At 40.7% G+C, this 17,610-nt stretch overlaps 1 protein-coding gene across 20 annotated transcripts in view; it reads right to left on the bottom strand.

Moving 5' to 3' along the window:
• Nucleotides 1-5,848: 5,848 nt before the first annotated feature.
• The window catches only part of FAM13B (family with sequence similarity 13 member B), a 45,036-nt gene continuing 33,274 nt past the window's right edge, over nt 5,849-17,610 (bottom strand). For 11 of the 20 annotated variants that reach the window (XM_023936017.2, XM_086851713.1, XM_023936016.2 and 8 more), the window contains 10 exons: nt 16,365-16,575; nt 14,708-14,837; nt 14,160-14,241; nt 13,655-13,884; nt 13,234-13,317; nt 12,341-12,436; nt 10,078-10,161; nt 9,810-9,982; nt 9,296-9,397; nt 5,849-8,206 (listed from right to left, as the gene is read on the bottom strand). In XM_023936017.2, coding sequence (XP_023791785.1) covers nt 8,083-8,206; nt 9,296-9,397; nt 9,810-9,982; nt 10,078-10,161; nt 12,341-12,436; nt 13,234-13,317; nt 13,655-13,884; nt 14,160-14,241; nt 14,708-14,837; nt 16,365-16,575 — 1,316 coding nt within the window. In that variant the 3' untranslated portion in view covers nt 5,849-8,082. The remainder of the gene's footprint in view (nt 8,207-9,295; nt 9,398-9,809; nt 9,983-10,077; nt 10,162-12,340; nt 12,437-13,233; nt 13,318-13,654; nt 13,885-14,159; nt 14,242-14,707; nt 14,838-16,364; nt 16,576-17,610) is intronic. The other 9 variants (XM_086851718.1, XM_086851721.1, XM_086851722.1 and 6 more) reach the window with 1 other exon arrangement.

Raw genomic sequence — 17,610 nt, 5'->3', positions numbered from 1 at the left:
GGTCTGTCTTAAGTGGTCAGTTTTGCGTGCAGAAGAACACAAGAACTAACAAGGATTACAAAATTAAAGTTCAGGCTTACATCAGTTTGGGTTCCATAAGCTGAGCTGTTTTGTTTTCCCATTTCTGAGAGATGGAAATACACCTCAGCCTCCTCATTATCCCCATGGAACTGGGATCATGTACTGGCTGGTACAACAGTGGAGGATATATCTTCACCTAAATCAAAGCAGGAGAGTGTGGAGAAGTTGATGTTTCTCAGGCAGAACAGCCAGCTCTCTAGAGGAAACAGAGCTGCATTAATCAAGAGCTTGTTTGCATTTCATAAACATAAATGTATATGTATTTCTCAAGATGTAATGCTAATGTGAACCTCTTCTGGATAATCAGGTGAGCTCTTAGCTTTACTATGTGTGAAATCCAATTTACTGAGGCATGGTGTTTCCATAAAGACACGAGGAAAGTCTGAGTACCTCAGGCAAGTGCAGCCACTTTTCCATAGGTAGCAGCTGGCAAGACAGTAATTCATAAAAAGTTCAGAAATCCAGTTAGATCAAGGAACAGACCCAGATCCGTCTTTCCCATTTTTTGGCAATAGTTGGTGTCTGGTCTGTACACTGGTTGTTGCTGGCTGTTGGAAAAGATTTTTTGGTCTTTTTCAAGGTCAAAGACTGTATTATTAGTCCTTGTTATTAGCAATATTAGATAATTAAGGCCTGAGATGGTATTTATCACCAGGCCCCAGTTTTTTCCCTGACACCGAGGCTGCTCTCAGCTCCTCTCACACCTCCTACATGAAGCCCATCAGATCAGTCACGTGTTGTGATTAATTCTGTGTCCTTGCCAAGTCTTGTGTTGCCTCTTTGTCATGGCACCCATGGTCTAGGGAGCTACCAAGACAGTAAAACTGAGGAAGAAATACTTCAGAAGTGCCCAGAACTGGCTGCATTTGCTGCTGTGGGGGTGAGCTATCCCTTGGCTTTCACCTCTGTGTTTGCCAGCCTAGGCCAGCACTGGCTAAAGAGTCATTGAGGCAGGAGAGCCCCAGTCTGTGCCTGGTTAGACTCAGTCTAACCTGTCCTACCCTGAAGAGGCTGCACAGACCAGGGTCCAGAACAGAAACCCCTTTCTGGCCTTGCTGTGGCTCTGTGTCCTCCCTACTCTTTATCCACCCTGTTTGTTTTAGCCTGAATCCTGGCAGAGCAGGGGAGCTCTGGAGCACAGTGGAGCTGGCACAGTAAAACTGGAGTGTGTGTGGCGTGTGGCACAGCACAAACCCACAACTGCCACAGCACAAACACTGAAGGTTTGGCTAGTAAAGTCTCATATATGCAGCTTACAACAAAACAACCAAAAAGCTCAGGTTCTTCAAATCTAACCAAGGGCCTTTTGAAGCAGATCCATTCTTCCCTGTGCAAAATGACAGCTTGAAGAGAGGGCAGGGAGCTGGACTGGAGTCTCCCTGGCTTCTGCTTTCATCCAAGATCCATCCTTACCCTTGTCTCCAACACTGTCGGCACTGCAGAAGGGTCCCAGCTAAAGGAAGAGCTGCTGGCTGATGCCCATGTTTATCCAGATTGCTGTTTCCTTGCACCCTGGTGAGTTCTTTACAACACGTTGTAAATGTGCTGTCAACATCTCCCTTCCCTGGATAAATGTATTGGCTGGTATTCCCTTTCTGTGTACTCAGGAATCACAGTGTTCCTTAGCACAGAGTAAATGTTCACTTTTACCTTCTCATGGGCGAGTTGCAAAGATGGAGCTCAAAGGGAGAATTCTGTTTATAAGATTCCAGAGTTAAAATCACCTTCCCCTCATGAACATGGGTCATGAGAATTCCAAGCTCATTTAAAAAAAATTGCATGTGGGCAGCTGTCTCCATTGAAGCAGCTGGGATAACACCACAGGGAAAGAGCCTCCCTAAACTCAGCCTTCTCCTAGACCCAGTGTTAGCCAGGTGTGACCTGTACAGACAGCCTGGCTGCAAGAGAGGAAGGCAGTCACAGTTTTGTAGCCAACAGCTATGAAAAATGTAACTATTTCTTAACTGCAGAAGGAGGCAAAGTGTTCTGACCTTGATTCAGGACTGCCTTCATGATGGGACACCTAATTTAATTGTATTTTATTTGCAAATATATCTGCTGATCTCTGGACAGAGAGTGCAAACTTCTCCTAAACTAGGAACTACCTTTGTTCCTAACCTCTGGGGCCAAACCAATGGAGACAGTGCTAAGGAAAACAGTAGGCTTTATTCTTACCTATAATCTTAGAAACTGCTGTTTATATTCTGGAAGTTGAATACAAAAGGAGTCACAGCTGCCTCCACTGTGACTTACAAAGTCTATTTCTCCATAGGATACTATTTTTAACATGATAGAAATACCAAAAGCTAAACCTATAAATAAAGATAAATCACCAATTATAGCCATGAAGTAAAATGAAATCTTTTTCAGGCCATGTCCTACACTGCAACAGTAGAATTGGCAGCAGGGCGAGATCAGGGAGTTTTAGCAATTGTATAAAGTTGTGAGCTGGACATTTCCCCAAACGTTAACCAGAAACAGATGTATGGAAAACAAACAAGTTTCACAGCAATCTATTGGGTCACAGGCTGCATCTACAGCAAGAAGAAATATTACTGCAACTTCTCTTTGTTTTGCTAAGAGGTTTCTTGCAGTCTTTGTTCCAGTTCCATATCTGGAGTAAGTCTGTGTCTGTACAACATATTTTTATTTTAAAATCACTTCTACAAGAAGGAAGGGAAAAGCCCCCAGGCTGTCTGTAAACATTACTGCACAACAATCCCTGCCATCTCTCTCCACTCTGAAAAGAAATGTGTATTTCTATATCCTGTCTTTTTTGGAAGGGCCAGAAGGAAAGTCTACTTACAGCCAGATGTGGAACATTTTTCCCAACAAACAAAAATGTATCTCTTCCTGCAGGAGTGATTGTGGTACTGGTGTCCCAGTCAGCCATGCTGGCTTTGTTTGAGACGTGGTTTGGTTTTTTTTCACATCCCTCTGGTGTTGAATTTGGAGTTATCAAATCTACAGGAAGGGAAGGAACTTCATCAAGGGTATCCAGTCTCTGAGGACAGAGACTCAGCTCAGTGACATCTCCAGTGCAGCATTCCAGCAGGGTGTGGGAGCCTGTTCCTGCAGATGTTGTTCCCATCCTCAGGCAGCTGCAGTGCTTGCTGAAACCTCACTGAGCAACAATCCGAGAGGCAGAAGAACTGCACAAAGTCAGTGATTTGAAGATATTTTAAATGCTTTTATACTGGCTGCCCTCAGGAAGGGAAGGATTTAGTAGAGCTTCAGGAAAGAGGGCACAGCAGAGTGTCTGAGCTCAGCTGGGAACAGACTGTTCACGCAGTTTAATTAAAACCAACTACACACCCCCACACTTTTTTTTTTTTCCCATATCTGTTCAAGAGGAGCAGGACTGTCAATAAATGTATAACAACCATTGCTTTTGGCTCATTTCTCCAAACCTTTCAGGTGCTGTTCTGAGAACTGCCCAGCCCTGCTGGGGCTCCAGGCAGGCACTTCTACAGATGCCTGAATGACATCAACTTCTGCTGCTCTGAGACCCAGCTGTGACCAGGGGAGCAGATCCCGAGCCCTGGCAGCATCCCGGACCTGCTCCCTCACATCCACGCTCCCTTTGCCCTTGCTCCGTTCATGCATCAGCTGCCGAGGTTAATGCTGATCTCCCAACAATTCCTACCGCAGGTATCGGTTACCTTCAGAGAAAAAAGAATAAATTTAAGCTTTCAGGAAAAACCCCAAGTCTCTTCCCCTCGGCTCAGGACCTCACCGCTGTCGGCACCAGAGGGCGCTTCATCCTTGTACCAGCCGGGATTCCGGGAACATCCCTTTTATTCCTCAATCCCTTTATTCCCGTAGCCCCAGACACAAGTCATGTGCACTCCCAGGCAGTCACTGCTGGCTGTTTATCGCTAGGACTCGGCTGCAGGACAAGGAAAACGCGTCCAGGCGCCGTCCGGCCGATGCCACGGGAAAAGCCGGGGCAGCCCCAGTCCCTGCCCCAGGCAAGTTCTGCTGCTGCACATCTCGGCTCCTGCAGGACACGCAGCCCCAGCCCCCCGAATCTTACACAAATCCTACAAGTAGCTGTATTTTAAAGCCGATGTCCTGCATTATCACGCTGCTACATGGGCTCCATTCTTCCTGTGTCTAATCCCAGTGTGGAGGAGCAGGGTCACGGAGAAGGGAGCAGAGGCATTCAAAGGGTCCCAGGAGGGGATTTCCAGCCCAAGAGGGTAAGCAGTACCCCCACCAGGGGTCACTGATTCTGTACTGTGATCTCCTGGCCACGCCAATCCATCCACCCTTCCCCTCCAAAGGGATCTTGTTGCCAGGCAGTAGCCCAGGACACTTGGCCCTGAACACATAGGTCACTGAGGATGTGCTGATCCCGATTACTCAATAGCCTGACAGCAGGAAAGCAGGTGTGTGGCACCTTTGGCATCTCCAAACTTTCCTCCTGCTGGCAGCCCTCTCATACAGAGCCTCACAACCTTTGGACACATTTCCTCTCCCAGACCTTCCCAAAAGAGCTTTCAAGCACTCCTCAACCCCACCCCACTCCCCTGGGGCACAGGACACCCTCTCCACACTCTGCCTGGCTTTTCCCTGCAAGCTCTGTGCCCTGCAGCGACAACAGCTCTGACAAATCTGAAGAGAGAAAGGTTGGAAGACTCTAGACTTGCCTTGCCTCAGAACTGGTTCTCCAGTAATAATTCTTCCCAATATAACCAAGCTTTTTGCACCCTCAAAAACATGCTTCTCCTCCATTTTGACCAATACTATTCAATACAGTTATTTCCTCCTTAAAATCTTAGTTCAATGCACATCGATTTGCAGCAGTTCCCACTAAACCAGTCTCTGAGGGAATTTTGTTTTCTTATTAACATCCTGGTCACAGCAAGCTTCACTGAATAAATCCTGTAATTAAGGAAAAACAGGGGACTGTAGAACAGACCTGCAGGAACCTTGTTCATTCTTCAGGCCAATGTCCCAGGAATGAATTTCCCCTGTTTTCAGAGAAAGGCCATGATGTGATCAGAGGGAAGGTTATTCTGCCCAACCCAAAGAACATGCCCAAGGTTTCTTGTTCCCATGTACCTGCAGTGCCACATATCCACAAGCAGAGTCTTCGCCTTCAGGAGTTCTTCAGCCCCTGCCACACCCTAGGTTCAAGAGAGGTGGATTTTCACAGAATACAACAAGAATCAGCTTCCAAGACCTTGATCACTTTCTATGAACCCACAACACACTATGAAATAAAGGCTGTTTGGTTCAGAGAAAAAGCATCCTGTGGTGTGCACAGCAGTGTGCAAGAGCAGTGTTTCCTGGCCACAGAGAGCAGTGACTGCTGCAGTACTGATTCCAGGGATAGAGATGCTCATGGATAGAGACACAACAGCCGTGCTCAGCTGAGGGAGCGTTCACTGGCAGTGAATGAATTGTCCCAGTGGTGGCTCCCTGCTCCATCTGCTGCCAGGCTGCTGCTGGGGCAGGAAGGAGCCAGACTCCCAGCGTGCTCCTGCATCACTCCCAGCAGGAACTGAAGCCCAGCCAGGACCATGATCCAAGCTGCCAGTCCAGGAGCTGCTGGGCCCCTCTCCCGCACAGCCGGCACGGGCAGAACGGCTCCAGGAGATGCAGTTTCACCCGAGCCACCAGCAGGGCACATCGTGGTGATCTCGACACTCACCTCACAACACCCTGTAGCTATCAACAGGAGCTGCAAAGGACGCAGCACTCGTTTTTAAGAGATGGCAGAGGAGGACAAAGCACGATGAGAAACAAAGATACAAGACAATAAAGGTTAAGGTACTTTTATTACAAAAGTCTATACAATGACCACCAGACATAGCAATGCAATTATATCTGGTTTAGTTGTATATATTCCATATCTATATATCCATATAGATATATGCTATAAACCTATATAGATAGGTTTTGCTTTTACCAAAGTAAAACTGTTATATCACAAAATGCCTAGTTCTACCATTTATTTATTGCTCAACAAGGATGGCACAAAACACACTCAGCATAACTGTTGCCATGCTTATCTACTATACTGAATAAACAGCCAAACACTGCATAACAAACACAAAGCAGCTGTTAATTCTGAATTGGAACCAGTCTGATCACTCACTCACTTATAAAAATATTGGAATCATATAGATTTAAGCATTATAAAGGAGGAATATATTATTTAAAACATTTAAATAGTGCATATTGACATTTTGCATGTGGTATATAAAACACAAACATTCATGTACAACACTATACAGTACACATTAGTTTCAATGTTTGGATACACCCGTGTCTGCAGACTGATAGAAAAGGAACTGAAGTGTACATTGCACAATGGAACAGAATAAAATTGGTAAATGGTCTCAAGACTAGTTTAACCTCATAATTCTCTACGGTCCCAGATCACTTAGCAGTTAAAAAAAAAAAAAAAAGAAAAAAAGGCATACCACCAGTGCTCAATAGTTTTAGTGCTTTTTTTTTCTGAATTCCAAAATTACATGCCTACAAGCAGAGTAAAACAAACCAAGAAGTATACTACAGTACACAAATGAAATCTGAGCACTAAAATCCTACTTGCAACCTATTTTATATGCTCCATGACAGAACAGCAAGTCTCTGAGTTGATGTGCGAGCCATTTCTTACATTGTGAGAAAGTTCATTTTTGGTCTTTCATAAAGCAGAGTGAATCATTGCTATGTTGACATTAGCCAGTCATAAAAACATGCAGTGAGAGTAGGTGCATGCAAAACATTGCCACAATCAAACCGATACACTGAAATAAAAGAAAAAAAAACTGAGAAAGCACCAGCTGAAATTAACATTTTGATTTTGCCAGATCAGAAACAGCTGCAGATGGCTCCTGCAGAGCAAAGCTAGTCCCTAAATCATCATTCAGCACAGCAGATGTGATACTCAAAACATTATTTAGATTCAACTCTGAAGCTAAATCATGCAAGGCCCATAAACTGTTTTGCTTACATCGTAAGGATTAGATAATGTATTTTATTCTCCAACTGTAAAACAAAACCGTGATAAACAGCAGTAATCTTTCCACTCCAAACCAACAGTTCTCCCTGTGGTGCATGTTAACTACACTGATTTTAGCCCTTGACACCATACTCATTTCAGGTACAGTGGGATTTTAACTGTCCTAAGCCAGCTCCTTTCTGTGGAGCCACACAAGTCTGAGTGCCATCAGATTTCCCAAACACCAAAGTGTTCACTGCGCTCCTCAAATCTTCCGAAAGCGGAGATGCCGTATCCAATTCAGCCCAAACACTACATCACCACTGGCTGATAAACAACAACTGAAAAAGGGATCAAATGAACAACAATGACATGAGTCCTGTAGGCAGCATGTGATTGAACTTTTCAGTTTTCCAAGGTTTAAAAGCCACTAAGAAAAGGTCACTTTCTGGTTTGTCCACTGTCATCTTTATCAAGGAGGAAACGTGACTGCTAAAGAGCAAAATCCATAGGCGTTAATTATTACTGTGTATACATGCAATTTAGAATACCAGAAAATCAAAGTTGTTCCACAGCAGTCCTTTGAAAGGAATTACAGTCTGTTTAAGTGTTCCAGTAATTAAGAGCTGTACCCTTAATTTGCTGATTTTTTTTTTAGGCAAGGGAGTAGTTCGGTGTAGCATTACAGTATTAATAATTTCTTCAACAATGCAAAAGGTTGGTAATAACAAAAGTTTCAAAGTTCTTGAATGCTAAAGAAAAAAAAAATCTATGGTTGTTTTGGAACAGGATGGATGCATCTGGAATACAAAACTTCGATGGAAACTGTGTTTGCTAAAGTTGGATAGAGCAGTCTCAAACTAAGAAACCTTATTTGCTCTCTAGACAGGACCTACTTACCCTTCAAACATGTCCTAGTGGCACCACAGTAAAGTGCACAAACTGGATTCTTTCAACAGTGCATGACACATGAACACAAGCACCCAGTAAGTACAGGGGTAGTATATGAAAACAGCATGTTACTCAACAGGTTGGAGGAATATAATTTAAATTGATTTTGAAGAATCTTGTTTGCTGATAAGGACTTCTAACAGCCTCAGTTTGGCTTTGATTTTCTTGTACTCCCTGTACTCATCCAGCATTGGGACACGATCTTCTTTCTGTACGTTCCTGTAAAAACAAAAACATCAAAATTTCAACTAAATCCTCCATCCTGCAGCTAGCCAAACATGGAAAAGCAGCTACAGGAAGTTATTTTAGGGCAGATGAAAACATTATTGGCAGCTTGTTCACCAATAACAGGCATGACATTATATTTTAATTTATTGTACTTAAAACTGCCATCACCTAAAAAACTGAACTGAAAACCCAGCAGCATTTATTCAGAACAACTGCTGCAGCACTGGGTAATAATCATTGTCCTAAGCACCCCTGGGAATTTTACTAATGGGATACGAAGAGATTAATTTCAGATCCTGTGTGCACACTACAGAAAAATACAAATTTAAGTCAATCTACATTTTTCACTGTAAGCAGACTGACTCACAAATTTGCAGCAGAGCGTTATTCTTACTGGACTATAATAAATAATCTATTAATATGATTAACCTCATTAATTGCTATCAAAGTCAAAAGGAGTTTTGTCCCAAATTCAATACATGCACAATAAAGCCACATTACTGGAATTTGTGTGACCAATGGTCCAGGGGTTTGTAGTTCAGGAGAAATACAGGAGAAGGCACAGTCAAGTGAGAGCATTTGCAAGTCAATAAAGTGACCTCTTAGGAGTGTTGTTAGTTTTGTTCATGACATGAGACATGAAAATACAAAATGAAAATACAATGGGCAGCAATGCAATCCAATTCATGACAAAACAAATTCAAATAAGAAGCCTATAAGAACTAAACAGTATGGAGAAGAATAAAAATTATGAAAACCTTTACTGGTAAAGCAAATATTCACTGCCAGAACTGACCTACTGGAACAAAGAGTGGATGGGAAAATTCCCCTTCCCTATGTTTCAGAACAGGGATAAGATGGGGTTTTTATAATAAAAAAATCATACTTTTTAGTAGGTATTTTTAAATGTTATTTTTTAAAAACAGAACTGTTAAAAATACACAAAGTTATCTCCCTCAGGAGATTATTCACAGCAGATCAAAACAGATCAGATTCCAGCTGACAACTTTCAAAGTTAGAAGATATACTTGGCTACATAATGAGGCTGCAGCCCAGCATCTGGTTTTGTGCTAAACAAACCTTCCATTCTGCTGATAAAACTCCTCTTCAAATTCTCGTAATGTCTTACGTAGCTTCTTTTTCTCAGCTCTAGCTTTCCACAGTTGCTCCAATAATTCAGGCCTAAAAATTTGAAGTGAAAGAAAAATATGTTTGCCGTACAATAGAATTTAAATTCCTCAGAAACAACTGAGCTAGCTGTACTAATAATTTATTTGTCTGGCTCATAAGGAACATGCTGTCAGTTTGAAAGTGAAATATTGAGAACAAACTAGCAGTTAATAAAGGGATATAAATTTTCTGCTGTCTACACAGCTCAAGTAAGGCTGAAGAAGGTTTAGAAGATACTAAATAATTCACTGAGTACAAAAAGATCTTAGTCAGACATGTCAGAGCAAAGAACACTCATTCAATCCAAACATTTCCTGAGAAGTGCTGAACATGTCACTCCCTTCCAACATCATAGATTTAGTATCATGACTAACAACAATAATTGCAACTACTAAAATTAAATTATCCATTTGATTGTCCATACATAGAAGCAGCTCGGGTGCTGGAGAGCCTCAGGTCCCGGGTGAGTTTCTCTTGACCATCTTCAATATCAGACTCAGAGTTTTCAACTGGGCTTAGAACAGGCTGTGTTTGGGCAGCAGTTTTTAAGATATCATTCAGGTCTGTAGACAAACCATCACTTTCCTCCTCTTCTTCCTGAAAGTGAAAACAGAAATTCAAAACAAATGTGATCTATTTTGCTTCCCCATTACAAATACTAGGAAATATTTTTTTTAATGCACTGTACCTACCTTAATTTCTTCAAAAAAATGGGCAGTTTCACCTTCAATAATGGGCTGTAACATCTGCCCCCGCCTCTTGGTTGATGGTGATCCCTGAAAAAATGGAGATCTGTTTCAAAATGTACGGTAAGACATCAAGTGCCATTTGAAGTCAGAATTACATTGAAGTCACCCAATATTTCCTCTTTGAGATGAATAAAAGACTGCAAATATACTTACAGAGCACAAATAAAAAAACCATACAATCCAAAAAGCTCAGATACCCAAGGTATCCTCGACACAGAAATAAATGTTGTAGCTTATAACTGGTTTTGAAATATTCCTTTTCAGATTTAAAATAAAAAGCATTTATTCTCTCCATGTTTTGTAGATTAATAAAGTGCAATGACAGTTCTGAATTCTGTTCCTTATTCTTGTTCCTACCAAAGCACAGTTATAGAGGCCAGAGCTGCTTATATCCTGACAAGCATCCACTGGGAATAATCCTGCCAAGTTCTTTTTCCAGACCATTCTGAAGCCCCGCAGTTGGAAGTGTGAAATCAGAGCTACCTGTTTCCACCTCAAAGTCCTTTGAACTCCAGCCTAAAACAGGTGTCCCTGTGCTGTCCAGGTCCCTGCTGCACACCTGACATAATGTCCTGCTCAACCCTTATCCCCAGACAGCAGAAGCAATTCCAACAGATGGCCTCTGGACAGGAAAAAGGTGAAACACAAAACCCACACAGACAATGACGTGTCAAAAACTTTAGTTCATGAAAGGAAAATAGTCTCCTGCTTCTCTGGACATTTCCATACAGGCTTCAATGCATGTCATTAGTGTACCAGAATACAGGAAGAGATACGGAATCAACTGCCATACAAACCTAAATATCCATCCCTGAAATATCTGGCACTGAATATAGACTACTTAGAAGCTATCACTGAACAATCCTTGGCAATAAGAGAGAGCTCCTTGTAGCTCTTAGAGTTTTTAAAAGCAAAGACCTGTGAAAAAGATTTTACAGGTGTTGCCTGCACCAGAGATTAGGAATCATGTTACTGACATCTCTCCTGAATTTAAAACCTTTCTGGTGGGTTATCACCCATCCCTTTATTTCACAGCCAAAAAAACCAGAATGACTATGGCATGGTCATAAGGCTACCCAGAACGTAAAATCCATCTCAGCTAAAGAGTCAGATTTCTGAGGGGAGAGATGGGACAGAGCTCAATCAGTCAAGGGCGCTACCAGAAAGCTGTGATTCACCAGACACAGAAACACATCAGTGCTTAAGAGCAACCTGGGTTTATGGATTACAGAAAGGGATTCTGATATAAAAGCCCTTAAACTTGACTGTGATGAAAATCATATTTTTCTTTAAAAGGAGCCACTAAAAAAAAGTATGCAAGAAATGCAGAATCTTGACCTGATCCCTGTATCTCAGTGCATTCCTGCTTAGAGGGGAGAGCCAAGAACTGTCAGTGACAATGTAAAGAGCAGATTAAGTTCCTGCTGAGTAAGCTCAGTTACCTATGTCTGGGAAGAACTGTCTGTATGCAAAGAGATTATCTCACATCAGCTATGCAGTCCCTTCCTTCCAAAATGGTAAGCAGCCAACATCCAAAAAGTCTGGATCAGTATGCAAGGCTTGGATTATGGCTCATGCAGAACAAAATCTGCTGGCTGTTACTCCCCAGCTGTTTTACAGGTACTATAAACAAGGTTACATCGATTTCCTTGCACAGTATGAAAACTTTTCTTCCTCTTCTCTTAGAAGACCACAGAGAGAGGATAGAAAATTCAGAAGGAAATGAAGTGAAAACACAGTGAAAAAGCACAGATGTTGTACAGATGCTGGTAACCTGCTGCTGGTAACTTCTCTCCAGGGAAGCATGAAGGAATGAAATGGTTGTGATGGCAGTCCCGTCACTCAAGCCTCTGCTGACAGCAACCTGCACTGCAACTGGTGTTACTATTCTGGGAAGGACTAGAAGTACAGTATGTCCTGTGGATCCATACCTAGCACAGGCACTTGGGAACATCTCAGCCATAGCAAGTTAGCACAACTCACTTCCACAGAGAACCATTTAATTCCCAAGAGCCATCAAGGTCACAGACAGCTTGGAAGTGCTCTGTTCTCAGCAGTAAATCAAATGCCCCAAGTACAATGACAACAATATCTTATATGTTCCACAAGAAAGATGTTTCACAGAACAGTGTTACTAGCTCTTCTAAAGGCAGCCTTGCAGATCGAAAGTGGGAAAATAAATAGAAATAGCATTTGTTTTACTCACAAGAATAGGAGTAATGCTTGCTCTAGTTAACATTTGTTTTACAAGTCTGTATCTGTCATAAAGTGGCTTCACAATATGTCTTTCTTCTCTAGTAACCTAAAGGCAGAGAAACCACAGAATTAATTATACCGGTCACTCAATCACAGACAAGCAAACACAAAGCCGTGTGCTTCTCCTGCCAGGCCACCAACAGTCCAACTAGGAATATAAAACTACCTTAAACTGTGTGTAGGAAAGGGAATTTATGCAGATAAAAGGGAATAAGTGAGTGCTTTTTCATTCTCTCTCACTTTAATGCCCTAAATTTTTCATGGAAAAGATTTAAACACTTCCTATAAATTAGGAGAGCTTCAGCACAGGCAAACCCTCTGTCTTTAAATATCCATGGAAAAGAGGCAAAAAAGGGACAAGAACTCAGGAAAAAGATGTGTGCCTGGCAATGACAATGGTTCTACAGAAATGAAAGGGAAAAAAGAAAAAGATGGAATTGTAGAGAAGAGGGGTGGGAACTGTCTTTTCATTTCTGTTTCTGTGAAATCCAGAATAACATTTCCAGCTTTTCCCAGGAAATTCAATAATCTTGTTTATTTTTAAGACATCTCTTTGCCTCGCAGACATATAAGGCACCAAATGACACCCATCACTTTGCACACTCCAATAATCTCCTGATTTCTGAAAAGGGGGCCTATTAATACATACTTTTTTTTTTTTTTAGAAGTCAGTGCAGCAAGTTCCTCAGATGGCAACATGGAGGCCAATAGATACCTTTGTGTTTTGGAGAAGGAGAAAGAAGAACCCCACACACCAGCATTAAATTCTGGTCTTACTATTGCTCAAGAGTTACTGCTGTCTGTGCACACAAGGACACAGTTTGAAATAAAGCCAAGCATTACCGGCCGTCCATGTTGGCTTTCATAATACAGGAGGCTCTTCTGGAGAGATGTTTTCTCTTCTACCAAATGGTCCTTTGTCATTTTCTATCAAGAATAATTAGCATTTAATCAAACACAAATCACTTTTACTTGCTATACAGATGCCTAAGCCAAACTTAGCTTAGTTAACATCATACAACCCAGTTCTTCCATTAAAAGCTGTTCGATATTGCCAGCACATACTTGTAAATATTTAAATATAGAGAAAGAAAATGTGGTTCTTGTTGATCATTTCCCCACTGAGTCTGAAATATGATGGCATGGTAAAGGGCTGCTAGCCAGAGGCATCTTGCAGTTGATAAAATGGTATCCCAAGTGTCTGACAGTGCTCTATTTCCCCCTTATTATCTAAGGAAGAGCCTATCCATAACCTTATGCTTACCTTTATATCTTCTGGTAAACACCTCTCAACTCGTTTTTCCTTTAATCTTTTCAAAATGAGTTCAAGTGTAGCCTCCTTGGTGGGTTTCTTCTCTTTCTGCACAACTCGCATCTCATCTTCATTTTCTTCATCCTCTTGGTCAAGAGAGGAACCAAAGCTTTTTGGAAGAGTGTTACTTCGTGGACGTGTTTGAGGTATGAATTCTCCCTCTGAGCTCCTCTGCTTCGCATCTGAAATGGGGAAAAATTGCTCAATCCAAAGGTTTAAAAGAAATAACACTCTCACTTTGTTTAACTCTAAATACAGGAACATACTAATTTGCATAGGGAAAGTTTCTTTCCTAAAGAATTAAAGACCTACGAATAATTTGATTTTTGAATAGTGCAGAATGTGGAAATGAAACATTACTGTGTGCTGTGTAATTTTACTGATTGACAAAGAAGCCATTTCAGTCATGGAGATACTTTGTGTTGGTAGAGAATGAGAAACTGTAGCAATCTCTTACCTTTTATTTGCTTTCTCAATTTTGTAAGTTCAGTCATCCATTTTAAAACTTTTGGATTGGCCGCAATATCACTATAGGAGGGCTGAAAAAAGTACAAAAGAACTATATATTAAAACAAATACACTAGGTCTTGTTTATAAATACTTCTTTCAAGATTTGGTAATATTTGTGGTGGTGAATGTGAACAGTTACAAGAATGCCACTCAGATCAGATCAGATCTCAGTGCCAAAATAAGGACATCACATGTGAAAATAAAACTGGAACAACTTCAGCAGCTGAAGCAGAGATTGGTAAGACAATTCTGCTTTTCCACACATCTCATCTAAAATGCCCTAAGTCCCACAGCAGAACTGTCACTCTGTCCTCCTCCGGATCTGGCATTCTGGCACACTTTCTAATATTGCTGTTGCTCTGCTCCCTTTTGCAGACAGCAGTGCGTAACAAAATTCTCATTCGTGAACACAGTTATTCAGTGATGAACAACAAGAGTCACTCCATCCTCCCATGCAGTCCTTTATCCTGAGCAAAGACAGAAGTGCTAACCTACCTTACTGTTTTTCTCTTTTTCAAACTGTTCCTCAAATTGCTTTATTTTTTTCTGTAATTTCTTGACAAGCTGATAAGGTGTCTTGTCTTCCCTTTTGTCATCTTTTGAGCTAAAGGATGCTCTTCGTGTTCTGCTTAAAAACATTTTCAAAATGTCATTTAGATAATTAAATGAGTGCAAAAAACATTTATATTTAAGTAAGAGATGAATAATTTCATTTTTTCTCCAGTTCTTAATCCATTAATTTCAAGTTTTCAGAGCTATTTACTCAAACTGCATTGAGCTGCTGCCTTCAAGATGTGATGTAATTTTTGTCTCCCTAACATCAGAAATACCCATAACAGAAAAACCATATTTGAAATTCAAGAGTAATGTACCATTAATTGCCAACTTTCTGATGCCTGGGCTATTTACAAAAGTTACTATATACTCTGTTGTTCGTCATGTACTGGGCACAGAATAAAGCCCAGGCTAGAAAATACCACTGAACCATCCTTAGCAATTAATCGGCTTCACTCAACTGTCCCAGGCAAATTAAAAGATACTTAAGCCAAAAGGTAGCCACGTAATTCATTAGTCTTACTGATCAATTTATTAAATTTCGTTAATATTCATTATAATATAAATATTTATAATATAAATTTCATTAATATCTTAAATTCTAAAGTATGTGGTTTTATATAATCTTTCACACAGTTCCTTGACATTTGCTGCTCTTGCAAAGCATTTTTGTTTCAAGACTGACATAAGAACTTTCCAGAACACTTACTATACAAGGTGCCTGAAACATCCCTCAACACAGCCAGTAACATCTATGTAGTTCAAGATATTAGCAACACTAATCTAATAATTTACTAGAACAGACCCTTATTAGTTTCAGAAAGAGGAGAAGAGCTATTATCATCAGCAATTTTCTGCAGATCAGTCTTCTACGTAAATTTAACAGCACTTGTTAAATATCTTCTGTGGCTAATTGGAGAAAACTTGCACAAGGATGTTTTTCCATCAATAAATCTGCCAGAAAGACAACTAGAAACTCTAAATTTGTTCCAATCTCTTGGTTCAGTTTTTTTCATTTTTATGAGATTATCTCTACCCTAAAGAGCTAACGCATGAAAATTCTCAACATCCCTTTCCCAGTAACAATAGCAGACAGTATTGGTCACAGGTTACTTACAGATTTAGAGAGTCACACTGCCCAGTTCATACAAATAACCTGCAACTTATTTAGTGACAACTCTACTTTAATAAACTAGGTTAAAAAAACACAAGAAAAAAAAGCCAGAGCTTACATAAAATCACAGATCAGAGCCTAGCAAAGCCTGGTAAACAAAGGATATAAATACTACTTTCAGCCCAGGAAGTGCCATTTGTCTGAAGCCCTGACCAAATGCCAGGGAAAGCTCTGCAATCTTGTCCTATTTTTATCCTCTTTCCCTCAGCATCTGTCAGTGGCCACTTGGAGAGACACGATCCCACCCCAGCTGAACCTCTGCTCTGACTCACTCCAGAGTAGTCAAATGGCCACACACAATGCTAAGTCTGACCTTGGTCTTCAGTTCATGCAGATCATGAAAACCCACAGCAATCTCAAACAGCTGTATTTTCATCCTGCCAATAACACTTCCTGCCTACCAGACTGCATTAAAATACACACCTAACAAAAGAAAGTGCTTTGGATGAAGAGTCTAATGTTTCTGGATCGTGTAAAAAACGTTGGCTTTGCCCAAAATCCAAACTCCGATGTGACAATATGGGATGACAGTCCTCTTCCAATGGATGGTTAGTCATCCTTCCAGCCTGTGGGGAAAGCTGAGCTTCACCAGATTCGCTGTCCTCCTGCCAAGACTTGAAAGCAGGAAATGGATCTAGAAGATAAAAAAAAAAGACACAAAATGGTACTTTTCTGTTAACAGAACTATAAAAAAAAGAGTCGAAACAAAAATGTGAACCCAATGCTTAGTCTTGTATGCTCTAGAGGATGTGGTGTCATACACAAAGTGAATAAAAACAGTGAAATACATCAGAAAGCTACAAATTCTGTCATAAAACTGAAAGAAAAAGGTACTGAAATGAAGTATGCACACTAGGATCCCTTTTTCAAAGTGTATCTTGGGAGTATGCATTTCTGAGCAGTTCAACAGTATAAAAGAGCCTCATTTATATATCATAAATGTAAAATACGAAGAATATGTTTATTGTCCATTGCAGTATTTTGCTGTGGAAAATAGTTTTTATAATGTACACATGTACTTTGAAAGGTTGTCCTCCTGGTTTTGAAGAAGGTAAGTCTGACAGTACTTCTTTAGGTACAATGACTATTTGCTTAAGTCTTTTTCAAGGAGTGGTTTTGGGTTTTATGACAAAATCAATCTTGACACCACTGAGAAAAAGAGATTTCTTAATTCGTGGAAGGTGATTTTTTAGGAAGGAGATTCCAAAACAATCAATTTTTTCAAATCCCTATGAAAAGCTCCTTATTAACATCCCTTATAATTCTTTGACATGGGTTTCTTGCTGCCTAAAAAAAAGAACTGACATAGCCTTTCAATTCCTTTAATTTAAAATCCCACCCCCCTTTTCCTTTCAGAGTTGCCTGTTTTTTTGCTAGTTCAAATCAGAAATTTGAAAACTGGGTTCAAAGTGTGCAGAACAACAATAAAACCCACAAAGTAATCTTTAAAAAAAAATAACCCTTGTACCTGCTTTCCACTGCACATTTACTAAGTATGATTGGGAATTTTTTTGGTTTTCAGCTGTGATCTTGCCTGTTTGCACAGTACAAGATTCAAGAAGGGGACCTTTTTGAATCAACAAAATAACTGCAGATCAGAATATTCCCAAGATATAAGGGACAGCAGGTGAAGGGTTAGTTAGAAAGCAAACCATCAACTATCAAAAGG

This window comes from Cyanistes caeruleus, chromosome 15, assembly GCF_971803275.1.
Source record: "Cyanistes caeruleus chromosome 15, bCyaCae1.hap1.1, whole genome shotgun sequence".
NCBI classification, from domain to species: domain Eukaryota; kingdom Metazoa; phylum Chordata; class Aves; order Passeriformes; family Paridae; genus Cyanistes; species Cyanistes caeruleus.
Note: the sequence above shows the minus strand (reverse complement) of the source record. Positions and strands in the feature narration are given on the sequence as shown.